This window comes from Macaca thibetana, chromosome 14, assembly GCF_024542745.1.
Source record: "Macaca thibetana thibetana isolate TM-01 chromosome 14, ASM2454274v1, whole genome shotgun sequence".
NCBI classification, from domain to species: Eukaryota; Metazoa; Chordata; class Mammalia; order Primates; family Cercopithecidae; genus Macaca; species Macaca thibetana.
The window spans coordinates 4,286,659-4,309,041 of NC_065591.1; the positions used below are offsets into that span (position 1 = coordinate 4,286,659).

The window sequence follows — 22,383 nt, forward strand, 5'->3', positions numbered from 1 at the left end:
TAGACACGGGGTCTTGTTCTGTGGCCCAGGCTGGAGTCCAGTGGCACAATCATAGCACAGTGAAGCCTTGAACTCCAGGGCTCAAGTCATCCTCCCTCCTTAGCCTCTTGAGTAGCTAGGGCTAAAGGCACATTCCACCATGCCGAGCTAATTATTTATTTTTTTAATTTTCTGTAGAGACAGGGTCTTGCTATGTTGACCAGACTGTTCTCACATTCCTGGGCTCAAGTGATCTTCCCGCCTCAGCTTCCCAAAGTGTTAGAATGACAGGCATGAGCCACTGCGTCTGACCAAGACTTTATTTCTCATACCATTCATTTATCATAGTGATCCCACTTAGTAACAAATAGCCAGTTGCCTTGAAGTTCTTTGCCACTCTCTCCTCCTTTGGTAAAAATGCTAAAAAGCAATAGATTAACTTTCAATTACAACAAAAGAAAAAATTGAGGACAAAATGGTTAAATCAAATCCTACGTTATCAAAACCTGTAAACTGAAGGAACTCCCACATATCTTGAACATAATATTCTAAGGTCATAAAAACTTGATATTTGGACTTGATTTCCAACATGAAAGTGAGAGAAAATGGTCTTTAATTTCATTAATAATTAACTGAAGCCAGACAAAGATCGATAAAATCCATTACCTGTCGATGCATAGAATCTTTATTTGCAATTTCATTTTCAAGTTTATCATTGAGGTCATGCACAGATGTGGCTTCACGCTGTGCAGCGAGGTAGCGTTTTTCAAGAGTAGTGATTCTCTCTTCCATGTCTTCCTTTTGGGCCATGGCCTAAATTAGTATTTCAGAGGGGACAAAAAAGTACGTAATTAACAGATTACACATTAAGATACTTAAGAGAGAAAAAAACTGAACTAAATCCCAAATTTCCAATCAAATTAAAAATTAGCATCTTCAGGCCAGATACAGCAGCTCACTCCTATAATCACAGTACATTGGGACGCTAAGATGGGAGGATGGCTTGAGGCCAGGAGTTCAAGACCTTGTCTCTACAAAAATATTGTATTTTATTTTTTGAGACACAGTCTCCCTCTATCACCTAGGCTGGAATGCTGTGGTGCAATCAGGGCTCACCACAGCCTTGACTTCCCAGGCTCAAGGGATCCTTCCACCTCAATCTTCCCAGTAGCTGGGACTACAAGCGCATACCACTATATCCACTAATTTTTAATTTTTTGTAGAGATAGAGGTCTTACTATGTCGCTCAGGCTGGTCTTGAATTTCTGGGCTCAAGAGATCCTCCTTGGCCTTCCTTTGGCCTCCCAAAGTGTTAGGATTACAGACGTGAGCCAGCATCCCTGGCCAAAAAAATTTTAAAGAAACAAAAATTAGCCACGCATGGTGGCATGCCCCTGTAGTCCCAGGTACTTGGGAGGCTGAGGCAGGAGGATTGCTCGAGTCTGGCAGTTCAAGGCTGTAGTGAGCTATGATGGCACCACTGCACTCCAGCCTGGGTAACAGAGAGAGATCCTGTCTCAAAAAAAAAAAAAAAAAAATAGTGTCCTCAAAATTAAATTGAAGACGACGTCAATTTTCTCAAATGTGAATGAAAATGTAACTACCTCAAATATCATATTCACCTATACGATTAACAAAGACTTGTCTCTCTTAATACTATGTCTAGCCACTCAGTTGACCAAGTTTTCCCATTTCTACATAATATTATAAACATATATACACTCAAATATCTAAATATTTTTCAAGGAGGTGAAAGTGACCTCAAAGACGACGCAGTCTATGTCTGCCTCACGCTACAAATGGTCTTACACAGGACAGGGTGTGGCCTCTCTCAATGGATACAGTAGTGAGATACAAGTCTCACTTTCTAGGATAAGGGTTAGATGAAATCTCATACAATTACAAGATTCAGGCATATTGACAAATGGAAACAGAAGTACAAGTTCAATTTAATTGGACGCAACTACCTGAAGTCTACAAGATGATTACTAAACAGTATCAAACACTTAAGGCTAGGACCAGAACTTTTTGCTTGTGAAATACCTGTCCTCCACCCCCAGAATTCACTATTTTCAAGTTGTTCCCTATTTATAAAATGACTAAGGTTAGCGAAGTGATAACTATTAAAAGTGACTACTAAAAGTCACAGGGGAAAAAAGCTCAACATCACTGATTAGAGAAATGCAAATCAAAACCACAATGACACAGGATCTCACACCAGTCAGAAAGGCTATTATGGAAAAGTCAGTAACAGATGCTGGTGAGGTTGTGGACAGAAAGGAATGTCTTCCTACTGTTGGTGGGAGTGTAAATTAGTTCAACCATTGTGGAAGGCAGTGTGGAGATTCCTCAAAGACCTAAAGATGGAAATACCAACCCAGAAATCTCATTACTGGGTATATACCCAAAGGAATATAAATTGTTCTATTATATAGACACATGTATGTGTATGTTCACTGTAGCACTATTCACAATAGCAAAGACATGGAATCAACCTAAATGCCCATCAATAGTGGACTGGATCAGGAAAATGTGGTACATATACAACATGGAATACTATGAAGCCATAAAACAGAATGAGATCATGTCCTTTGCAGAGACATGGATGGAGCTGGCGGCCACTATCTTTAGCAAACACAGGAACAGAAAAACAACATACCTCATGTTCTCACTTATAAGTGGGAGCTAAATGATGAGAACACAGGGACGCACAGAGGGGAACAACACACACTGGAGGGTAGGAGGAAGAGGATCAGGAAAAATAACGAATGGGTACTAGGCTTGGTACCTGGATGATGAAATAATCTGTACAACAAACCCCCAGGACACAAGTTTACCTACGTAACAGACCTAAGCATGTACCCCAAACTTAAAAGTTAAAATAAAAAATAAAAAATAAAAGTGATAGGTCTTAAAAGAATTTCAAAATTCTCAGCATGTTAATCTCTGCCACATAATCTCCCGCTATAGCCAAAGAATAGAACCTAGCAGGTGACACAGCACACACACATGCTCTTCCTGTGGCGAATTCCTACATGAAATTACTCATGCCAAACTATCACACTGAAAAGCAGACGTTCCACGGTTGAGGCACCTGACAAGGGACAAAGCGCAGGTTAGAAAGTGACAGGAAGGGCACCTGAGAAAGAACTCAGCCTCACTGTTCCATGATCAAATAGTTTCTCATAGTGATAATGGCAGAAATACTTGTCAGCAATGAGTATACTGCGACATATTTTTACTATACGATTCTGATGACCCACGTAGAAGCAAATTCCACTCTTGATTATTTGTCTGACCATCAATATTCAATGCCACGAGTTCCTTGAAGGAGCAGGTCAGAAAACGAGAAGACTGCCAGCAACGCCCCTTCCCACAGTTAACAGACTATAGTCACATCGCCCTACGTGAACTAGCACAGCCAGGATCAACGTCTGCTTGCTGAACATAAGAACAAATTAAGACAGCCTAGAAATTGCACAGATGAAGAATCTACAAACAAGGACATTAAAGAATATCAAAGCAGCACAGGTAGGAGGGGCTGGTGTGGCATCCACTCCATGGCCACATCAGTCAGTGGTACTAGTTCTCCTCTATTTTGAAGCGCTCAGGGACAGGAGATTTCACAACAAAAATGGGGAGGTATCTTATCACAGTTTCACAGCACTCTTTCTTTTTCAATATAACTTATATAATAATCCAAAGGTTGAAAGTAATTGGGAGAGCAAGGGACAAAAGGAGAAAAAAAATCATTAAATAAAACCTCCCAAACGTTCAACTTCATGACAAGCCTGTAATTTTTGTTATTGCTCACTTCACGGACATCTCGTTGCAATTTTGTGTTCATTTCTTCAGATTTGATGAGATCTTTTCTAGCAGTGTCCAGATCCTCTTCCAGCTCTGACACGTGACTGGAGAGGGAAGCCAGGCGTTCTTTCATTTGGCTCTGTTCCCTTGACTGCTTACTTATGATTTCTTGGAGCTCAATTACTTTAGCAAGGTCTTCCTCATGGCTTAAAGAACCATCAGAAGATCTCTGATAGGGGGAAAAAAAAAAACACCCTAAATACCCTTGTTTGGTGAGCTATAAAATAAAAATACTTCCAGGAAACAGCTAAAATCAAAACTGACTTATGCAATCTGTCGGATTACACAATTTTCATGACCACTTCAGCTCTAAGCCGGCACTTTAGCAACCATTTTCCACATAACCCGACACATGCTGTGGACAAATGAAATCAAACAGAATGAAGAGAAAGCCTACAGACTTGCCTTTCCATTCGTGCTTGGTGTATTTTCTTGTTCGTGGTTTATGTCCAGCACTCCATCTGTTAGTGTTTTTTTCTGACTATTCTGTTCTTTAAGAATCATTAGCTGAAACCAAAAAATTGAATATGAGTGTAAAATACCTTACGTAAGAGAAATAAGTAAAGATAGCAAAACCCCTTTTGGAAAAACACAACTATAAACTGCTTAATATAGTATAAAAGAGAAAGCATATGGCAATGCTATCCAATCCAAAAATAACCAGATCATTAAAGACGGAATTTATTATCCACTGGTCAAATGAGTCCTTAGGTAACCATAGTTTTCTAGTCCTTAAAATGACCCAGAGAGGTTGGTCCTCAATCGAGAAGATGAATAACATGTGATACAGACAACTACAGTCTTTATACTTCTTTTACTTTTTTTTTTGAGACAAGAGTCTCGCTCTGTCGCCCAGGCTGGAGTGCAGTGGCGCAATCTCAGCTCACTGCAACCTCCACCTCCTGGGCTCAAGCGATTCTCATGTCTCAGCCTCCTGAGTAGCTGGGACTAAAGGAACATGCCACCACTCCCGGCTAATTTTGTATTTTTAGTAGAGATGGTGTTTCACCATGTTGGTCAGGCTGGTCTCGAACTCCTGACATCAGGTGATCCACCCGCCTTGGCCTCCCAAAGTGCTGGGATGACAGGCGTGAGCCACTGCGCCTGGCCTTATGCTTCTTTTAATAATTAAAGGATAAAAATAAAAACCTCCCAGTTCAACTGATGATGAAGTCTCAAGCTTACCTCTTTGTGTGTGGCACCTAATTCCTCTTCTAACAAACTACATCTTTCAAGTGCTACTCGTAATCGCTCTCTCACCTGAAAATAAAAGGGGTTGAGTTTGTGTGTATGTGTGTAAACTGTTTATTTTATTCTTAATACATAGTTAAGTGTAATATATACACTTAATGTATATATTAGTGTAATATAACATAAAATACCATTAATGTCTGTCCTTGATCTTAGTGTCACGAAAACTTGTTAATGGCTCTAAGTTTGAGAAAAACAAATCTTCCCCTGAAATACTAGGTTGTTGCAAAAGTAATTGCAGGGTTTGCCATTAAAAGTAATAGCAAAGCCCACAATTACTTTTGCAACAACCTAATACTACCCAATCTGTAACAGCAAATCAATATATATTGGTAATGTTAAGACATTTATGCCAATTAGTACTTTTTAAACCTACAAAACCCTGTTTTCTTAGAGAAGTTATTTCCAAGAGTTCAAGAAGCTTCAAAAAATAAAAGTTACACCAACATTTGCGAAGCTGGCCTAACGGTATGTGCACAAACCAAGACTTATGTGGCTGATGGCACCTTTTCATCCAGAGCTTTGTGGTGTTCAAATAAGGACTTCAGTGCTTTCAGCACTTCCACTTCGCTGGACACGCCTGCTGGGGACTGCGCTTGTCTCTTCACCACGGTCATCCTAAGAGACCGCTCATGCCTGGAGACGAGGCATTCCAAATGTTCTAACAGCAGCTGAAATAAAAGGCCAAAATAAAGACTCGTGAAAGAGCACTTTTAATTTCATGATTGAATCTGGGGCAAATAATTCCTTTACAGACTCATGCTAAAATGAAGTCCCTTCAATTCAGCAGAAAGACAAATTCCCCTCAATTGTATTCAAATATCATAACTTCTCATCACAAATTTCAAGTCATTAATGTGTGATCATGCTGACTAATCACAGTCTGCTCAGTGGGAAAAGGTATGAAAAGTGTTTCAGGCCGGACAGAGTGGGTCGTCCTTTTGTTTTGAGACAGCACCCCTCCTTCTGACAGTGGCTCCAGGGGCAGACGGTGAACAGAAAGGTCACACTCACCCTGGTGTTATTCCTTTCTGCTTTCAGTTCAGCAATTTCTTCTTCCCTTTCAAGAAGCTGTTCCCTGCATACATTGAGTTCCTTAGTAAGTGCCGCAAACTCCTAGAAAATCACAAAACAAAATTAAATAAATAAGAAAGACCCTCTGAAGAAAGCCTTTCATCAAGGCTTCACAGTCCTTGCACAAAGGCAATCTCATTGCAAGTTATGGGGAAGAGATCTCTGTGATCCTCCAGAGAAAGAGGGTGTCAAGGGACTGGCCTAAGACCACAGACTCCCTAACAAATCACAACACTGACAGACCATCTGACTTTCTTCCATCCCTGGGCCCTGGCACAAGGACGGCAGGCAAAGAAGGGGAATCCAAGTCCACCTTCTCAGTGGCCAGAGAAGTCCAACACATTTTCCTGAACAGCATCCTGGCGTGAACTGAATGAAGACATTTTTAAATGACTCACAGACATGTGATCTGGAGTTGCTGGAGAGAGAGGAAAGAAGGCCTAGAAGGCCACCACCCCTGTCCTAGCCTCCTTATCTTCCTTTTTCTTTCTGAGACAGGGCCTCACTGTGTCACCCAGGCGAGAGTGCATGGTGTGACCACGGCTCACTACAGCTTTGACCTCCCGAGCTCAAGTGATCCTCCTGCCTCAGCCTCCCAAGTAGCTGAGACCACAGGCTTGAGCCACCGTGCCCAGCCTCTCTTCTAAAGTAATATTTCTTCTGCAAGAATCCCTACTGTGGGGAATCAACTTCCAGCATGACAGCACAAGAAACTCCACTGACCTGCTTGCTCCCAAGGAAAACAGGTGAACCCTGTAAGAAAACAACTATTCAAAGACGCTGGAGATCATTCTAAGGGTTCATAGCAAACAATCGAAAATTCAGTAAGAAAGGCCAGAGTCTGTTGCATTTGAACCAAGACTGCTCCCTGCCTCCCCTTTCCAGGCCAGTGAGGCAGCAACTCCATTCCAGACTGCTATAGCTGACGACGCGGTGCTCTCTTCCCCGCTCCACCACGCCCCAGCTATGTGCTGCTGCTGCCACATCCTGGCTAGTGCAGTCTTGGGCGGGGGCCTTCCTACCTCTGTCCAGCCTCCACTCTGGAATGGAGGCTCAACTTTGAGTGTGGCGGGCTAATACCAGGGGTCCTGATCAGCTGTGCCCTGGCTCTGGGAGGCAGTGGTTGCAGGGCTGGAGTGACAAGCTGAGAGGGCCCTGGCTGCTACCATAAGACCAGGGGCGTCATTCAGGGAGAAACGAGTTTGGTGATGTTTAAACAAACCTGAGGGCACTCTTTAAACCTAAGAGCAGTGGAGGCAACTGGAGGTGTGGGTTTAATGGAGACACAGACTGGACTGCGGCTGGGTAGTCTGCAGGGAGAGCTGGAGAATTCTTGCTGCAGGAGCCCTCCAGGGTGGGAACAAATCTCCTAAAATGACTTCAGAAACTGTTTTTAGAATTAGCCACAATTTCACTGAATTGGTTCCTAATTATCCCAGGGCATTGCTGAAGACAACAGAAACATTTGTGGGGCTCAAAACTGAGTGTGGTCAGAGAGAGTGGAAGAGAGCAGCAGGGTGACTGTGGACACACCCAAAGCTGCGCCTGGCTGGGGAGTAACAGCAGAGGCTGAACACGGCAGGGGTGGGGAGGGGACACAAGCACATTTCACTACATGAATCTAGCATTCACTGAACTGGTGAAGCTGGCAAGTTTTATGTTAGTATAGTTTGTTGCAATTAAATATATATATAAATATTATAAATATATTACACTGTGAGTTTTGGAGACAAGGCTGCTCCTAAGACCATAACATTAGCTAAAGAACATGAATATCTCTTCAATTCAGGTGTTTTTTTTTTGTTTTTTTTGAGACGGAGTCTCGCTCCGTCTCCCAGGCCGGAGTGCAGGGGTGCAATCTTGGCTCACTGCAAGCTCCGCCTCCCAAATTCACGCCATTCTCCTGCCTCAGCCTCCCGACTAGCTGGGACTACAGGCGCCTGCCACCAGGCCCAGCTAATTCTTTGTATTTTTAGTAGAGGTGGGGTTTCACTGTGTTAGCCAGGATGGTCTCGATCTCCTGACCTCGTGATCCGTCCACCTCGGCCTCCCAAAGTGCTGGGATTACAAGCGAGAGCCACTGCGCCCGGCCCAAATCAGTATTTCAATGCATACTTGCAAACACAAAGAAATTTCAACAATACTAATAAAGATCACCCAAATGTGTCTTAAAACCTGATAAGGATCCTGTCAAGTGTTGAAACCTCTTCAGAGATCGAACGGAGCATTCAGAAGCGGGCTCCTGGGCTTGGCAGCATGAGGGAGGAGGGTGGGGATAGGCCGCTGAGCAGACGGGTCTCCTGGAAGTGGGCTCCTCGGCTGGGTGGTGTGCAGGAGGCGGGTGGAGATAGGCCGCTAAGCAAACCGGTCTCCTGTCCACGTCCTCCCATCAAGTTTGTTTTCCTTGTCTTAAGTTTCAGAGATTTCTTTTTTATGTGCCAATATTAATCATATCAAATGCCCTGATTTACATCTTCTCTGATAATTAACTCTAGCTGACTGTCAGATCACCTAATGCCTAACTTTAATGAAACAGTGTCATCTTATGAAGGGGTTTGTACATGAGAAAAGATTATTCCTCTTGCAGGCAAAAAGCAAACAGACTCAAACTAGCTTCAGTTAAAAAGCCATTATTAGGCCAGGCACGGTGGCTCACGCCTGTAATCCCAACACTTTGGGAGGCTGAGGTGGGCAGATCACCTGAGGTTGGAAGTTCGAGACCAGTTTGACCAACACAGAAAAACCCCGTCTCTACTAAAAATACAAAATTAGATGGAAGTGGTAGTGCATGCCTGTAATCCCAGCTACTCAGGACACTGAGACAGGAGAATCGCTTGAACCCAGGAGACAGAGGTTCTGGTGGGCTGAGATCGTACCATTGCACTTCAGCCTGGGCAACAAGAGCGAAACTCCGTCTCAAAATAAATAAATAAATAAATACATAAATAGCCATTATTGTGGCACATAACTGTCAAGTCAAAGTAAAGAGTTGCCTCCAGGCTTGCCTGAATACAGGACCTTGAATTTTATCACTGTGCCCCTCCACCTTGTCCCTGTTGTCTGGGTCAGTTTTGTGAAGTAACTGCCAATCCACTAATTTTATCTTTGACTATGTCCAGTACAGAGTCTATCATCCTGGCTCATATCCTTTTCATTTACTAGATTTCAAGTTCTTCTTCCTTTTTTTCTTCCTTTATTTTTGGGTCACATCTTCTTGCTCTTGTTTCCTTTTGGAAAATTTCTTGTTTTCATGGATGCTAATTTATGTTTTTAAGCATCTTAAACATACTTATTTTGACAGTTTTTGCCAGACTGTCTGTCCTTAAATTTCCGATGCAGTAAATGCACAGCTCTGTAAGGCATCAACTCTGTGAGGATGTGTATTAGAGTATAGAGGAATTGGGGTCTCAGGCTCATCGTGGTAGAAAGTTTGATGTTGGGTTTCAGGCTCATGGTGACAGAAGGTTTTCTGTTGCTGGCGTTCTCCTCCCTGTCTAGTGGCTCAGTCCATTCAGGCTGCTATAACAAACTCCCATTACCTGAGTGGCTTAAAACAATAGAAATTCATTTTTCACAGTTCTCAAGGCTGGAAGTTCAAGAGCAAGGCATCAGCAGATTCGGTGTCTGGTGAGGGCCCAACTGCCAGCTTCTGTGACCTCACAAGACAGAAGGGACCAGGGATCTCTATGGGGTCTCTTCTAAGCACATTATTCCATTCACAAGGAGTCCACCCTGATGACCTAATCCCCTCCCAAAGGCTCTACCTTCTAATACAGTGAAACTAGAGAGTGGGATTTGAGCACGTGACTTTGGCAGAGCGGGGGACACAAAAGTATTCAGCCCATAGCACTAGTGTTCTGTGGTTGCCCTCCGAGCCTTCCAAGGCCTCAGTCCAGAACTAGGTTTTCCGTGGTGATGCAGGATTCTGTCACGTGGTTATGTCACTGACAGTGCAGACCCTGGCAGAGAATCATGGAACAGCAGGACTCATCCCAGGCCTTGCGTTCTACCTTCCTAGGACCACAACTGCCAATACAGCCCCAATCTCTATAGCAGAGAATTGCCTTAGATGGGGAAATCGTATCTAACTCCAGCTTCAAAAACTATCTAAGGCCAGGCATGGTGGCTCTCGCCTGTAATCCCAGCACTTTGGGAAGCCAAGGTTGGAGGACTGCTTGAGCCCAGGAGTTCAAGACCAGCTTGGGCAACATAGTGAGACCCCATCTCTACAAAACATAAAAAATGAGCACACACCATGCGTAGACCCAGTAGCATAGACCCGGCTACTCAGGAGGCTGAGACAGGAGGACTGCTTGAGCCCAGCAGGTTGACGCTGCAGTGAGCTGTGAGCGTACCACTGTACTACAGCCCAGGTGACGAGACCCTGTCTCAAAAAAAAAAAAAAAAGCTACATCTAGTTCTAATTCCACTGAACACTTTAGTCCCTGTTACCCTTACCCTTGTAAAAACCCTAGGTTCCTACTGACACTGCCTGCTTCGAGCTTGCAGCTCAGTGGCCAGCGAAATCTAGTCAATTCATGCTGACCATGCTAGGTTTCTCGTCTGTTTGTGTACTGAAGGGTATTTCTCTTGCTTCGAGGGCTGGCTATGCTTTTGGGTTTATTTCTCTACTTAAATTGTACCTTTTCACTGCTGTGTTTGGAGGGGAGATGCATCAAAGCACAAGTGAGTGCTTCCACCTCGATCGGACGTTACAGTTCATTCAAGAAATAGTGCATATCTCGTCCAGACTGGCCGCTGCAGCAACAGAGAAACAAGGCCTGTCCACTCCTCAGGATGCTTTAAAGAACAGACAGACAAGCTGGTAGGAACCTCAGAGCAGCAAGTGCTCTGGGTGAGAAGTGCCCAGGATACTGCAGGATCTGAACAGAAGCCATCCATGATGGGAAGTGGGAGTGCTTCTCGGAAGGTTTGCTGAAGGACACAGCACTTGAATTGAGCTGAATTCGGAACAAGCTGTAGAGCCAGTGAGAGCCTCTTTCACAAAAGCAGGAAGGTATCTGATAAGCGAGGGCTTCAGCAGGGCTGGGGCACGGGCAGTGTGTACGGAGGAAGCAGGTGAGGTCAGAAGTGGGCAGCCCTTCAGAGACCACAGCACACAGCACGGAACCTGGATTTCATGTTGAAGGCTACAGAAATTGCCTTATCTACAGACTTTGAGGACCCTGAACAGAAAATGGGGCAAAACTGGTAAAGTCTCAGTCAATCATTAGCATAAGGGATGTGCTCGAAATGGGTTTGTTGGAGCAATGAAAGGTCGCTGGGTGAGTTCACTGCAATAATCCCAGGGAAAAACGAGGGTCTGAACTAAGATTAGTATTAGAGAAAAGAAGGAGCCTAAGTAAGAATTCTCATGAGCTGTGCCCTTCACCAGTTTTCAAAGGATTCCCCTGGATGCAGTGTTCAGAACAGCCTGTGAGAAGATGAGGCCGGAAGCGCGGAGATGGGTAAGGAATGACTGCAATTACGCAGTAGACCAGGGTGGGAGCACTGCAGGTGGTGAGAAGCAGGGACTCCGGACCTGTTCACCGCAGAGCCAGCAGGAGTTCCTGGCAGGTCAAAGGTCACAGAGAAAGAAAGGCCCGAGGATGCCTGGAGGGAGCAAGTGAATGATGGAGTCGTTGGTTCCTGAGAACAGAGTGCCTACGGGAAGAGTATGGTTCGAAGGGAAGATGTCAAAGTTTGGGTTTGGACGTGCTAAATTTGAGGTGGTTATTAGACAATCGAGCGCAATTCACAGTCTGAAGTTCTTGGGTGTGTTGCAGAGACTGCAAATGGGGATAATCATTTTGTTCCATGCATTCAGTGAGGCCCTGGGTGGAGGATGAGAAGAGATAGGGATCAAGCCCCCACAGCCTCATTGAGGGGCATCCGCAAAAGAGGGTAGGAGCAACCAGAGAGGAGGAGGAAAACCAGGAAACCCTTCAAGATCTTTGAAGATCCTTATTTCCAGGAGGATGATCAACTGTATTCACTGATGCTGGTGGATCAAATGAGCCGGCTGATGCTCGCTGGCCGGACTTGCTGGAAGGAGATCAATGGTGACTGTGACAGCTGCAGCATGCTGCAGTGGCGAGTCAAAACTCGCACTAGACGGAGTTCAAAGAGAATGGGAAGAGTGGAAGTAAAGCAGGGAGTACAGAAAATTCTTCCAAGGAACTCTGCAGTAAAGGGGAAGGAAAACAGTGCAGTGGCTGGAGAAGATATGAGGTCAAGGAAGACCTTTGCAGGATGAGACAGACATCTGCATAGTGAGGGCAAGAATCCAGGGGGGAGGTGGGAACTGATAAGACTCCAACGGAAAGCAGGTAAGTCCAGCGACTAAGAGGAGAGGCTGACATTTTCTGAGGCACACAGATCACCCGCAGTAAAGGGAAAGAGGGCAGACTACATGGGGTGCAGATCCACAGATGAGGTGGGCGTTGGTGGAAGTTCTTTTCTGATTTCTTCCAATTTCACAGAGAAAAAACAAACACAATGTCATCATTCTGCATCTGCGTTTGGGGAAGACAGGAGGGGAGAAGGTATGAAATGGCATCTAGAGGAGAGGATGGGTAGAAGAAAGAGGGCAGGATGTGCTAACAGGGATGCTGGCGGCAGTCAGGGCCTCTGCGGGTCAGTGGAGGTGAATGGGCATGGAGAACAGACTGAATGGGGTGGTTTCTGCCAGGTAAGCGCAATGAAGTAGAAGAGGCAAGGGAGCTGAAAGGCTGGCAGGGCTGGGAGGGTAATAATGGACCAGAAGAGGAGATGCAGGATCCTGACAAGGTGGCAGGGTCCTAGGACTGTCAGTCCCAGGAAGGTGGAATATCGGCATTTTATTTTTAAAGTCTATTATGAACAAATTTCGTCACCTTTAAATAAAAGACCTAGTCAGAGCCTAAGTCCTCATAACCAGGAGGACCTGGAAGTGGAGGAAGAGCACTTCACAACTCAGATGGTGCAAGAACCATGCGGCCTGAGTTACTGCTACACATCCCGCACAGACCAACCCTCCAGAAACAGGAAGGCTCCCACCTGGCCCCACCTTCACTCCCACACAAACCCCCAGCACGCTGTCACTCTTCCAGCACCAGCAGCAAGCCTTTTTCTCTTTCATACAGTTTCCCTAAGGTTTTCCTAAGAGCCCCAAACTATCTTCATTCAATTTCCAGATTTTAGATTTGCCTCTAAAACCAAAGAGAATACAGATAATTCCTATTATTTTGCTTAAATGTAAGTATTCCCAATATATTCAACTACCAAAACTATTCTGTGGTATACTACTGTGGCTACAGTAGAAAACAAATTTATAGACGTTGATGATTATTCTACTCAAAGAAAAAACCTTTCTCTCTGCTCAGAAGAATCCAACAACTGAAAATATATCAAAGCAAATTTAAACTTAGGAGTTTAGGTAAACATTAGACAGGAAATTCCAAAGTTTAAGATCTCAAAAGCATGTTCCTATGTGCACTGCTTGTATTATTATTGCAGAAAAAAAAGGTAGGAACCCCAAATATGTGCAATAAATGATCTACCTTATTACATCACAGGAATCTAATTGTCAGTGTACATTTTTTCCTATTTAGGAAAAAAAAGTTAAGTTTATGTCAAATATACCACTAGTTTAAAGTAACATTCTATTTAATAATTAAAGTGTCAAGTATTTTCTGAAACAGAATAGATGCAATAATTACTGGAATATTTTCATTTAAAATATAAGCCAGAAGAATGCCAATATGTATTTCTATCTGACATTATCTAGGATTGAGAAGACAGAAAATAACACTAAAATCAGTTAAAGAACTTAGTTTCACATAATGCCTGATAATGCTGATGTTTATCATTTCTGGACAAAAGGTTTAGATCTGGATAATAGGTTCATATTATATAGACCAGACATTATTACTCAAAAGCCACAATCAGGTCAATTTCAAGTTAAGTCCTATGGATCAGATGTGACGTTTATTGCCAAAAGCGATCCACCTTTTCTCTTCCCGTCATTCCGATGGCTCAAGGTAGCCCCCATCACCAGTGGGAAAGGGGTAGCAGAGGCTCATGGTCCCCACCCTCACAGGGGTGCCTGGGCCCTGCCCCTTACCCTTTCCTCTTCCCGTTTTCTTTACTTGGCCATAACATGTTACAATTCCACATCTCTTATTCTCTATAATCTCCTTCAATAGCTCTGCTTTGCTTTTTAATTACTTTTCATCATTTCACTAACCTTTTGCTGAAAATGAAATAAAACTTCACTCAGTGGAATATTATTCAGCCATAAAAAGGAAGGGAAATTGGCAGGGCACAGTGGCACACGGTGGCTCATGCCCGCAATCCCAGCACATTGGGAGGCCAAAACAGGCAGATTACTTGAGGCAAGGAGTTCAAGACCAGCCTGGCCAAAATGGCAAAACCTCATCTCTACTAAAAATACAAAACTTAGCCAGGCATGGTGGTGCATGCCTTAATCCCAGCTATTTGGGAGGCTGAGGCATGAGAATCACTTGAACCTGGGAGGCAGAGGCTGCAGTGAGCCAAGATTGCGCCATTGCACTCCAGCCTGGGCAACGAGAGTGAAACTCCATCTCAAAAATAAATAAATACATAAAAATTTTTTAAAAAGGAAGGAAATTCTGACACATAATACAATACGGGTGAACCTTGCGGATGCTGGGCTGAGTGAAATAAGCCAGTCACGAAAAGGGAGAATACTGTAGGATTCCACTTATATGAGGTCTCTAGAGCAGTCAAACTCAGAGAGACAGAAAACAGAATGGTAGGTGTTTGGACAATGCTGGGTGGGGAGGGTGAGACAGGGAGTTGGTGTTTAATGGGGATGGAGTTTCAGTTTGGGAAGATGAGAAAGTTCTGGAAATGCATGGTGGTAATGGTTGCACAACAATGTGATTATACTTAATGCCATGAACTGGGCACTTAAAAATGGTTAAGATGTAATTTTTACCTTACATGTATTTTACCACAAAAAAAAAAAAAAAAAAAAAAAAAAAAAAAAAAAAAACCCAGAAAAAAAGAACTTCACAGGAGGCAAAGCCTGTGTCTTCTCAGTCGAAGAGAGGTCTAATAAACGGACACAAGGACCTGAGAAACCGGCATGCAGAGCTCACACTGTGATCTTCAGGCAGTAGAAGCTACTCGCCTCAGTCTAGGTTTAAAAGTATGTCAAATTTGAAATAAAGAAAATTGGAAGTTTATATATTAAAATGAATGAGCAAATCATGTTTTGAAACTCTGGTGCCATGATTAAAAGTATGCTAATAAACATCTATATCTATCTGCCCATCAGTCCACAGATAAGATGGAAGGGTGGACCACTCCTAGTGATAGAAGGGGGACAGGAGGACACTAGAAAAGAAGACCACAAACTTCACACTTTTATAAATTTTATGAAAATTTGGTCTCATCATCTCACTGAATTCTAACCATGAATTCAAAGCCACTGTGACTGAAGTAGCACTGGCTTTTCAATCACCGGACATTATTTGCATGTAACAGATTACACAAACATTTTAAGGTTCCACTGTATCTGATATGGCTGTGAACCCACCCAAAGTCTCACCTTGAATTATAACCCCCTAATCCCCATGGGTCAAGGGCAGGACCAGGTGGAGGTAATTGGATCATGAGGGCGGTTCCCTCATGTGCTGTTCTCGTGATAGTGAATGAGTCTCACGAGATCTGATGACTTTATAAGAGTCTAGCATTTCCCCTGCTCGCATGCACTCCGTCCTGCCGCCAGGTGAAAGAGGGACCTGCTCATCCTTTGCCTTCCCCCATGACTGTAACTTTCCTGAGGCCTCCCCAGCCATGTGGAACGGCGAGTCAATTAATCCTTTCCTTTATGAATTACCCAGTCTTGGCATTTCTTCATGGCAGTGTGAGAACGGACTAATACAGTATCTTATTTATTTTCCCTGTCAGTTTCTCTTTAAGAAATACATACTGAAAAAACGTATGCCCATACTTAGTATTTAGTGACCAAATAAATACTGAGTTAAAAAAACACAGTATAGAACCGCATTTCCGTATGATCCTACTTGGTTAAAAGCAAGCACATGCTTGTATTTTTCAAGTATACATAAGATAAAATCTAGAAAGAAACACACCAAGCTGCTGATGCTGCTTACCCACTATGGTTGGGAATGAGGGTTGGAAGTAAGATAATTTACTTTTTTTTGTTTTGATTTTTAAGTCTGTATTGCTTAGCATTAAAAACAAAAAAGATCAGTCCTCCTTTCTCTTTTTGTCTTTCTAAACAATGCTAAACCCAAGGACATGATCAGAATACACGGTGTCCACATGGACACGTAACTTGTTCAGAAACATTTCTCCAGCCTGCATCCGTCGGTCCTCAGTTCTGTTTCCTGCCCCCTTACTCACCACTGCAACTGTCTCCAGTGCCTGCTGCTTGCATGGCACTCACCACCTCTCCTCTGCTAAACCCAAAGGCCAGCTCCAGTCCTCACCTACTGGGTAGCCTCTGACTGTTCACCCCCATCTATTCACCTCACCCGGTTTCCTCTCTGACTAGTCACAGAACGCTGCTGCTCCCGGGGTTCCACATTCCAGGTCTGCTGCTCACCCCATGCAGTGTGCCTGCCTGATCCAGCCTGTGTCCACGGCTTCAATCACCTACTCTAGGCAAATGCCCAACTGCCCTTTTTAAAATTTCTATTTGAGACAGGGCCTCACTCTCTCACCCAGGCTGGAGTGCAGTGGGGCAATCATGGCTCACTGAAACCTCGACTTCCTAGGCTCAGGTGATTCTCCTGCCTCAGTCTCCCAATTATCTGGGACCACAGGCACGCGCCACCATGCCCAGATAATTTTCTGGAGAGATGGGGGTTTGTCATGTTGTCCAGGCTGGCCTCCAACTCCTGGGCTCAAGTGATCCTCCTGCCTCCACATCCCAAAGTGCTGAGATTACAGGCAAGTTATCTTGGAGGTTCAAAAACCTTTCTCCACACTGAGCTCATCATCTTCTTCCTGCCCCAATTCCCAACTCCTCATAAGCCTTCACTCAGTGGACATCAGCATCCAGTTGTCCAAGTCAGACACCGAGACATCACATCGCCTCCTCCTCCACAGTAACCACTTGCTGAGGACCCCTAATTCGCCCTCACACACATATCTTCTAGAACTGCCCACTCCTCTACCTCCTCACCCCAGCTTCCTTTATCCAGGCCACTGTGTCTCCATAGTCTACTACAAAAGCTGCCTAACTCATCCCTGCCTCTAATCTTTCTCCACTCCGATCCATTCTCTATGTTTTCCGAAACAAATCAGACTCTGTGACTTTCCTGCTTAAAATCCTTCAGTAAGTTCCCATTGCCCTTAAGGTCAAGCCCAAAGCTCCCCTAATAACTTCTAACCCAAATGAGAAGTCATAACACACACTTCTGTTGCACTATCTGCCAGACATTGTTCTAAGCACTTAACACGGATTGCCTCATCCAGTCCCTGAAACTCTATCAGGAGCACACAGAAGAGAGGTCAGAGTGGCAGCTCCAGAAGTCAGCTCTGCCCATTCTGACTCCTACTTCTCACTCCTCACCTCATGCCTCATAGCACATCAGTCACAAAGCAATCTATAGCTCCCTCAACATGCCGTCTGTTCCTCTGCTGGCCCTCCACACTACGGCTGTTCCTGCTGATCTCGGAATCTGCTGCCTTTCCCTGACCAGCTCCCACTTACCTGATGTTCACAGCTTGAGGCCATTTCCTGCAGGGGCCTCCTCCGCTTCCCACGTGGACACAGACAGGTCCCCTTGCGAGGTGGTCACACCCACCCCCAGCCCCAGCATTCCTCACTTCCCGGCTGCATGTCCAGCTGTCTTCCCCACTCTACTCTGAAAAGCAGAAGCCTGCACATGTGGCAACGTTCTGGGCACCCAGGAGAAACCCAGTCAATGTCCACAGTCCAGGTGATGGCAATGGGACCAAAGGCACACCCATTCACAAAACCAGAATGCTGCCTATCAGGAAAAACAATGCACTGCACACCTGGGCTCTCGCATCAGCAAAGCACGCAGACTCCACGGTGTTGAGGTGGCACGGGCATGACGGGCAGTACAGACTGGCTGCACAGTAACCACCTCTGCAGCTGATTCGAATACAGACTCCTGGGCCTCACCCTGCTGAATCAACACTCCTGTTGGGGGAACCCAGAAGTACATATTTTTTAAATACTAATTAGCTAGCCAGGCACTGTGGCTCATGCCTGTAATCCCAGCACTTTGGGAGGCTTAGGTGGGAGGATCATTTGAAGCCAGGAGTTCGAGACCAACCCAAGCAACATGGTGAAACCAGGTCCCAACCAAAAATACAAAAATGATCCAGTTGTGGTGGTGCACACCTGTAGTCCCAGCTACTTTGGGGGCTGACGTGGGAGGCTCCCACTTGAGCCCAGGAAGTTGAGGATGTCGTGAGCCATGATCACACTACTGCATACCAGCCTAGGCAACAGTGCAAGATCCTGTCTCCAAACAAAACACAAAACACAAAACAAAATGCTAATTCACGGCCAGGAGTGGTGGCTCATGCTTGTAATCCCTGCACTTTGAGAAGCTGAGGCGGGCAGGATCACTTGAGCCCAGGATTTCGAGCAGCCTGGGCAACATGGTGAAACCCCAACTCTAAAAAGGAAATACAGAAAATAGCCAGGCATGGTGGTGCATGCCTGTAGCCCTTGCTGCTCGGGAGGCTGAGGTGTGGGGACTGCTTGAGTCCAGGACGTTGAGGCCGCAGTGAGCTATGTCTACACCACTCTACTCCAGCCTAGGTGACAAGGTGAACCCTGTCTCAAAAAAAAAAAAAAAAAAAAAAAAAAGCTAATTCACTGTCCTTCCATGTTTGAAAAGAACTGACCCTTCCAACCTCAAACACGTCACTTAAGTTATTATTCCCCTTGGTTTATGTATCTACAAAATGTGTGCAAAGATAGCTACATTCTACCCATGGTCCACAACTGTAACAATCAAATGAGAAAACCATCAAACGTGCCATTCAACTGAAAGGCAGTATCGCCACCAGCCCTCTAACCCAGGAGAGTGGCTCGACAGGTGTCCCGCAGCCCCTTCCACATTAACACCTCCTCTCTGTCTGCCCCTCAAATGCAAATCCTTGGCTTGTGATGCATTGGTTGATTTTTGCCACATGGCTAAAATGAAGTTACTTAATACCTCAACTGTTAACTCAGTTCTCAGCAGTACTGTTAACAGTTTGAAGAAAGCAGGTATATGCATTCCGACACATAAAGTGGAAAATGATCATACATGCCCCCATCACTGTCAGTCTATTGACAACCTTCTGGATTTCTAGCCTGCCCTGCACCTGCCTTTTTTTTTTTTTTTTTTTGAGATGGAGTTTCGCACTTGCTGTCCGGGTTGGGGTGCAGTGGTGCAATCTCAGTTCACCACAACCTCCGCCTTCCAACTTCAAGCAATTCTCCTGCCTCAGCCTCCTGAGTACCTGGGATTACAGACATGCACCACCACACCTGGCTAATTTTGTATTTTTAGTAGAGACGGGGTTTCTCCATGTTGGTCAGGCTGGTCTCGAACTCCTGACCTCAGATTAACTGCCCACCTCGGCCTCCCAAAGCCTTTATCTTTGCTAACAAAAATCCTCCAAGAATGTCCACATTCTCTGCCTCTCCTTCCTGGGTGCTCACGGCTTGCCTTCCTGCCTTCACTGCTCACAAACTGCTTCCAAGGGTGAACAACCTTGAGCGCCCCTAAGAACCAGTGTGTCCTCGGCCTCTCTGCTCTCCCGATACTGGGTCCTTGGCTTGTGGGTGGACGGCTAACAGCACTTGACCCTCAGACCTGGTCCTGTCTTCCAGAACTTGTTCAGTCTCTGTTAAATGACAAGGAGCCCACCACTACCAACTGCAGCTTGAACTTAACAAAAACAGAATGTGGTTTTCATTTGGAAGAGAAAAAGAGGAAAAAGGCCCTTAGTGCTTTTATTTTATTTTATTTTTTTGAGACAGAGTCTTGCTGTGTCACCCAGGCTGGAGTGCAGTGGTGTGATCTCGGCTCACTGCAAGCTCCACCTCCTGGGTTCACGCCATTCTCCTGCCTCAGCCTCCTGAGTAGCTGGGACTACAGGTGCCCACCACCATGCCCTGCTAAATTTTTTGTATTTTTAGTAGAGACGGGGTTTCACCGTGTTAGCCAGGATGGTCTAGATCTCCTGACCTCGCGATCCGCCTGCCTCGGCCTCCCAAAGTGCTGGGATAACAGGTGTGAGCCACCACGCCCGGCCAAAAGCCCTTGGTGCTTTTTAAAAAGTACAAGGGGCCGGGTGTGGTGGCTCATGCCTGTAATCCCAGAACGTTGGGAGGCTGATGCGGGTAGATCACGAGGTCAAGAGATGGAAACCATTCTGGCCAACATGGTGAAACCTTGTCTCTACTAAAAATACAAAAATTAACTGGGCATGGTGGCACACCCTTGTAGTCCCAGCTACTCGGGAGGCTGAGGCAAGAGAATCACTTGAACCTGGGAGGCGGAGGTTGCACTGTGCCGAAATCACCCCACTGCACTCCAGCCTGGCGATAAAGGGAGACTCCGTCTCAAAAAAAAGAAAAAGTACATGGATGAAGAGGTTAAAAATTCACTGTGCCGGCCGGGCGCGGTGGCTCAAGCCTGTAATCCCAGCACTTTGGGAGGCTGAGACGGGCGGATCACGAGGTCAGGAGATCGAGACCATCCTGGCTAACACAGTGAAACCCTGTCTCTACTAAAAATACAAAAACTTAGCCGGGCGAGGTGGCAGGCGCCTGTAGTCCCAGCTACTCGGGAGGCTGAGGCAGGAGAATGGCGTGAACCCGGGAGGCGGAGCTTGCAGTGAGCTGAGATCCGGCCACTGCACTCCAGCCTGGGTGACAGAGCGAGACTCCGTCTCAAAAAAAAAAAAAAAAAAATTCACTGTGCCTCTCTCTTCACTTCTGGCTTAGCAACTGAGGAGGGTGCATTTGTGCGTTTCTAAATGTCAACTCAGTATCACTGAAGGCCAAACGTGGGACACCTTAATTCAAGATGTGGTTTCTTCACCAGCTAAAGTGGCATTGTCAGCCACTTTATAATGAACACAATTTATAATCCATCTGGTCTGTCAGCTCTGAAACTGTATTATCCTTGACAATTTAACTTGTTTTTTGTTTTCACTCTGAAGGGAGCTGCATTTACTTCATAGTAACTGAAACACTGATGTGAATTTCCACTCAAAAAACTTATGACCATACTGCTCTTATGTTTTAAAACTTTTGTCAAGATAAAAGTCACATAAAATTCTCAATCCCAACCATTTTAAGAGTACAATTCAGTGGTTTTTAGCATATTCACAATGTTGTGCTACCATTACCACTATCTAATACAGCACATTTTCGTCAGCCCCCCAAAAAAACCCCATAGCTATCAGTAATCATCACCAACCCTCCCTCCCCACTCCACCCTAGGCACCCACCAATCTGCTTTCTGTGTCTGTGGATCTGCCTGTTCTGGACATTTCACAGGAATGGAATCATACACTCTGTGGCCTTTTGTACCTGGCTTCTTTCACTTGGCATAGTATTTTCAAGGTCATATATGTTGTAGCGTATGGTAGCTCCACTCCTTTTTATTCCTTTCTCTTTTTTGGAAAGCTTATTTTTTTGGCAAAACTGGGATTTTCTCATGGGAGTTTCTAAGTTTTGCTCCCTGTACTTTTATCATTCTGCTAAGAGCAAACCAAACTATTTTTGGTTGTTTTTAGCATTTCAATACTTAAACACATACAATTCCATAGAATAAACAAGCAAGACAATTAAAAATATTAGCAGCCAGGCCGGGCGCAGTGGCTCACGCCTGTAATCCCAGCACTTTGGGAGGCCGAGGCGGGCGGATCACAAGGTCAGGAGATCGAGACCACGGTGAAACCCCGTCTCTACTAAAAATACAAAAAATTAGCCGGGCGCGGTTGTGGGCGCCTGTAGTCCCAGCTACTCGGGAGGCTGAGGCAGGAGAATGGCGTGAACCCGGGAGGCGGAGCTTGCAGTGAGCGGAGATCGCGCCACTGCACTCCAGCCTGGGCGACAGAGCGAGACTCCGTCTCAAAAAAAAAAAAAAAAAAAAAAAAATATTAGCAGCCAGGCACAGTGGCTCATGCCTATAAACTCAGCACTGTGGGAGGTCAAGGCAGGCGGATCAC

General features: G+C 45.0%; 1 protein-coding gene across 13 annotated transcripts in view; it reads right to left on the minus strand.

Annotated features, from left to right (window-relative positions):
- PPFIA1 (PTPRF interacting protein alpha 1) overlaps positions 1-22,383 on the minus strand; it is a 117,363-nt gene that overhangs the window by 58,921 nt on the left and 36,059 nt on the right. For all 13 annotated transcript variants that reach the window (XM_050758119.1, XM_050758109.1, XM_050758107.1 and 10 more), the window contains exons 3-8: positions 6,112-6,213; positions 5,604-5,768; positions 5,032-5,106; positions 4,252-4,353; positions 3,794-4,015; positions 646-792 (exon numbers count right to left, since the gene is read on the minus strand). In XM_050758119.1, the coding sequence (XP_050614076.1) occupies positions 646-792; positions 3,794-4,015; positions 4,252-4,353; positions 5,032-5,106; positions 5,604-5,768; positions 6,112-6,213 (813 nt within the window). The remainder of the gene's footprint in view (positions 1-645; positions 793-3,793; positions 4,016-4,251; positions 4,354-5,031; positions 5,107-5,603; positions 5,769-6,111; positions 6,214-22,383) is intronic.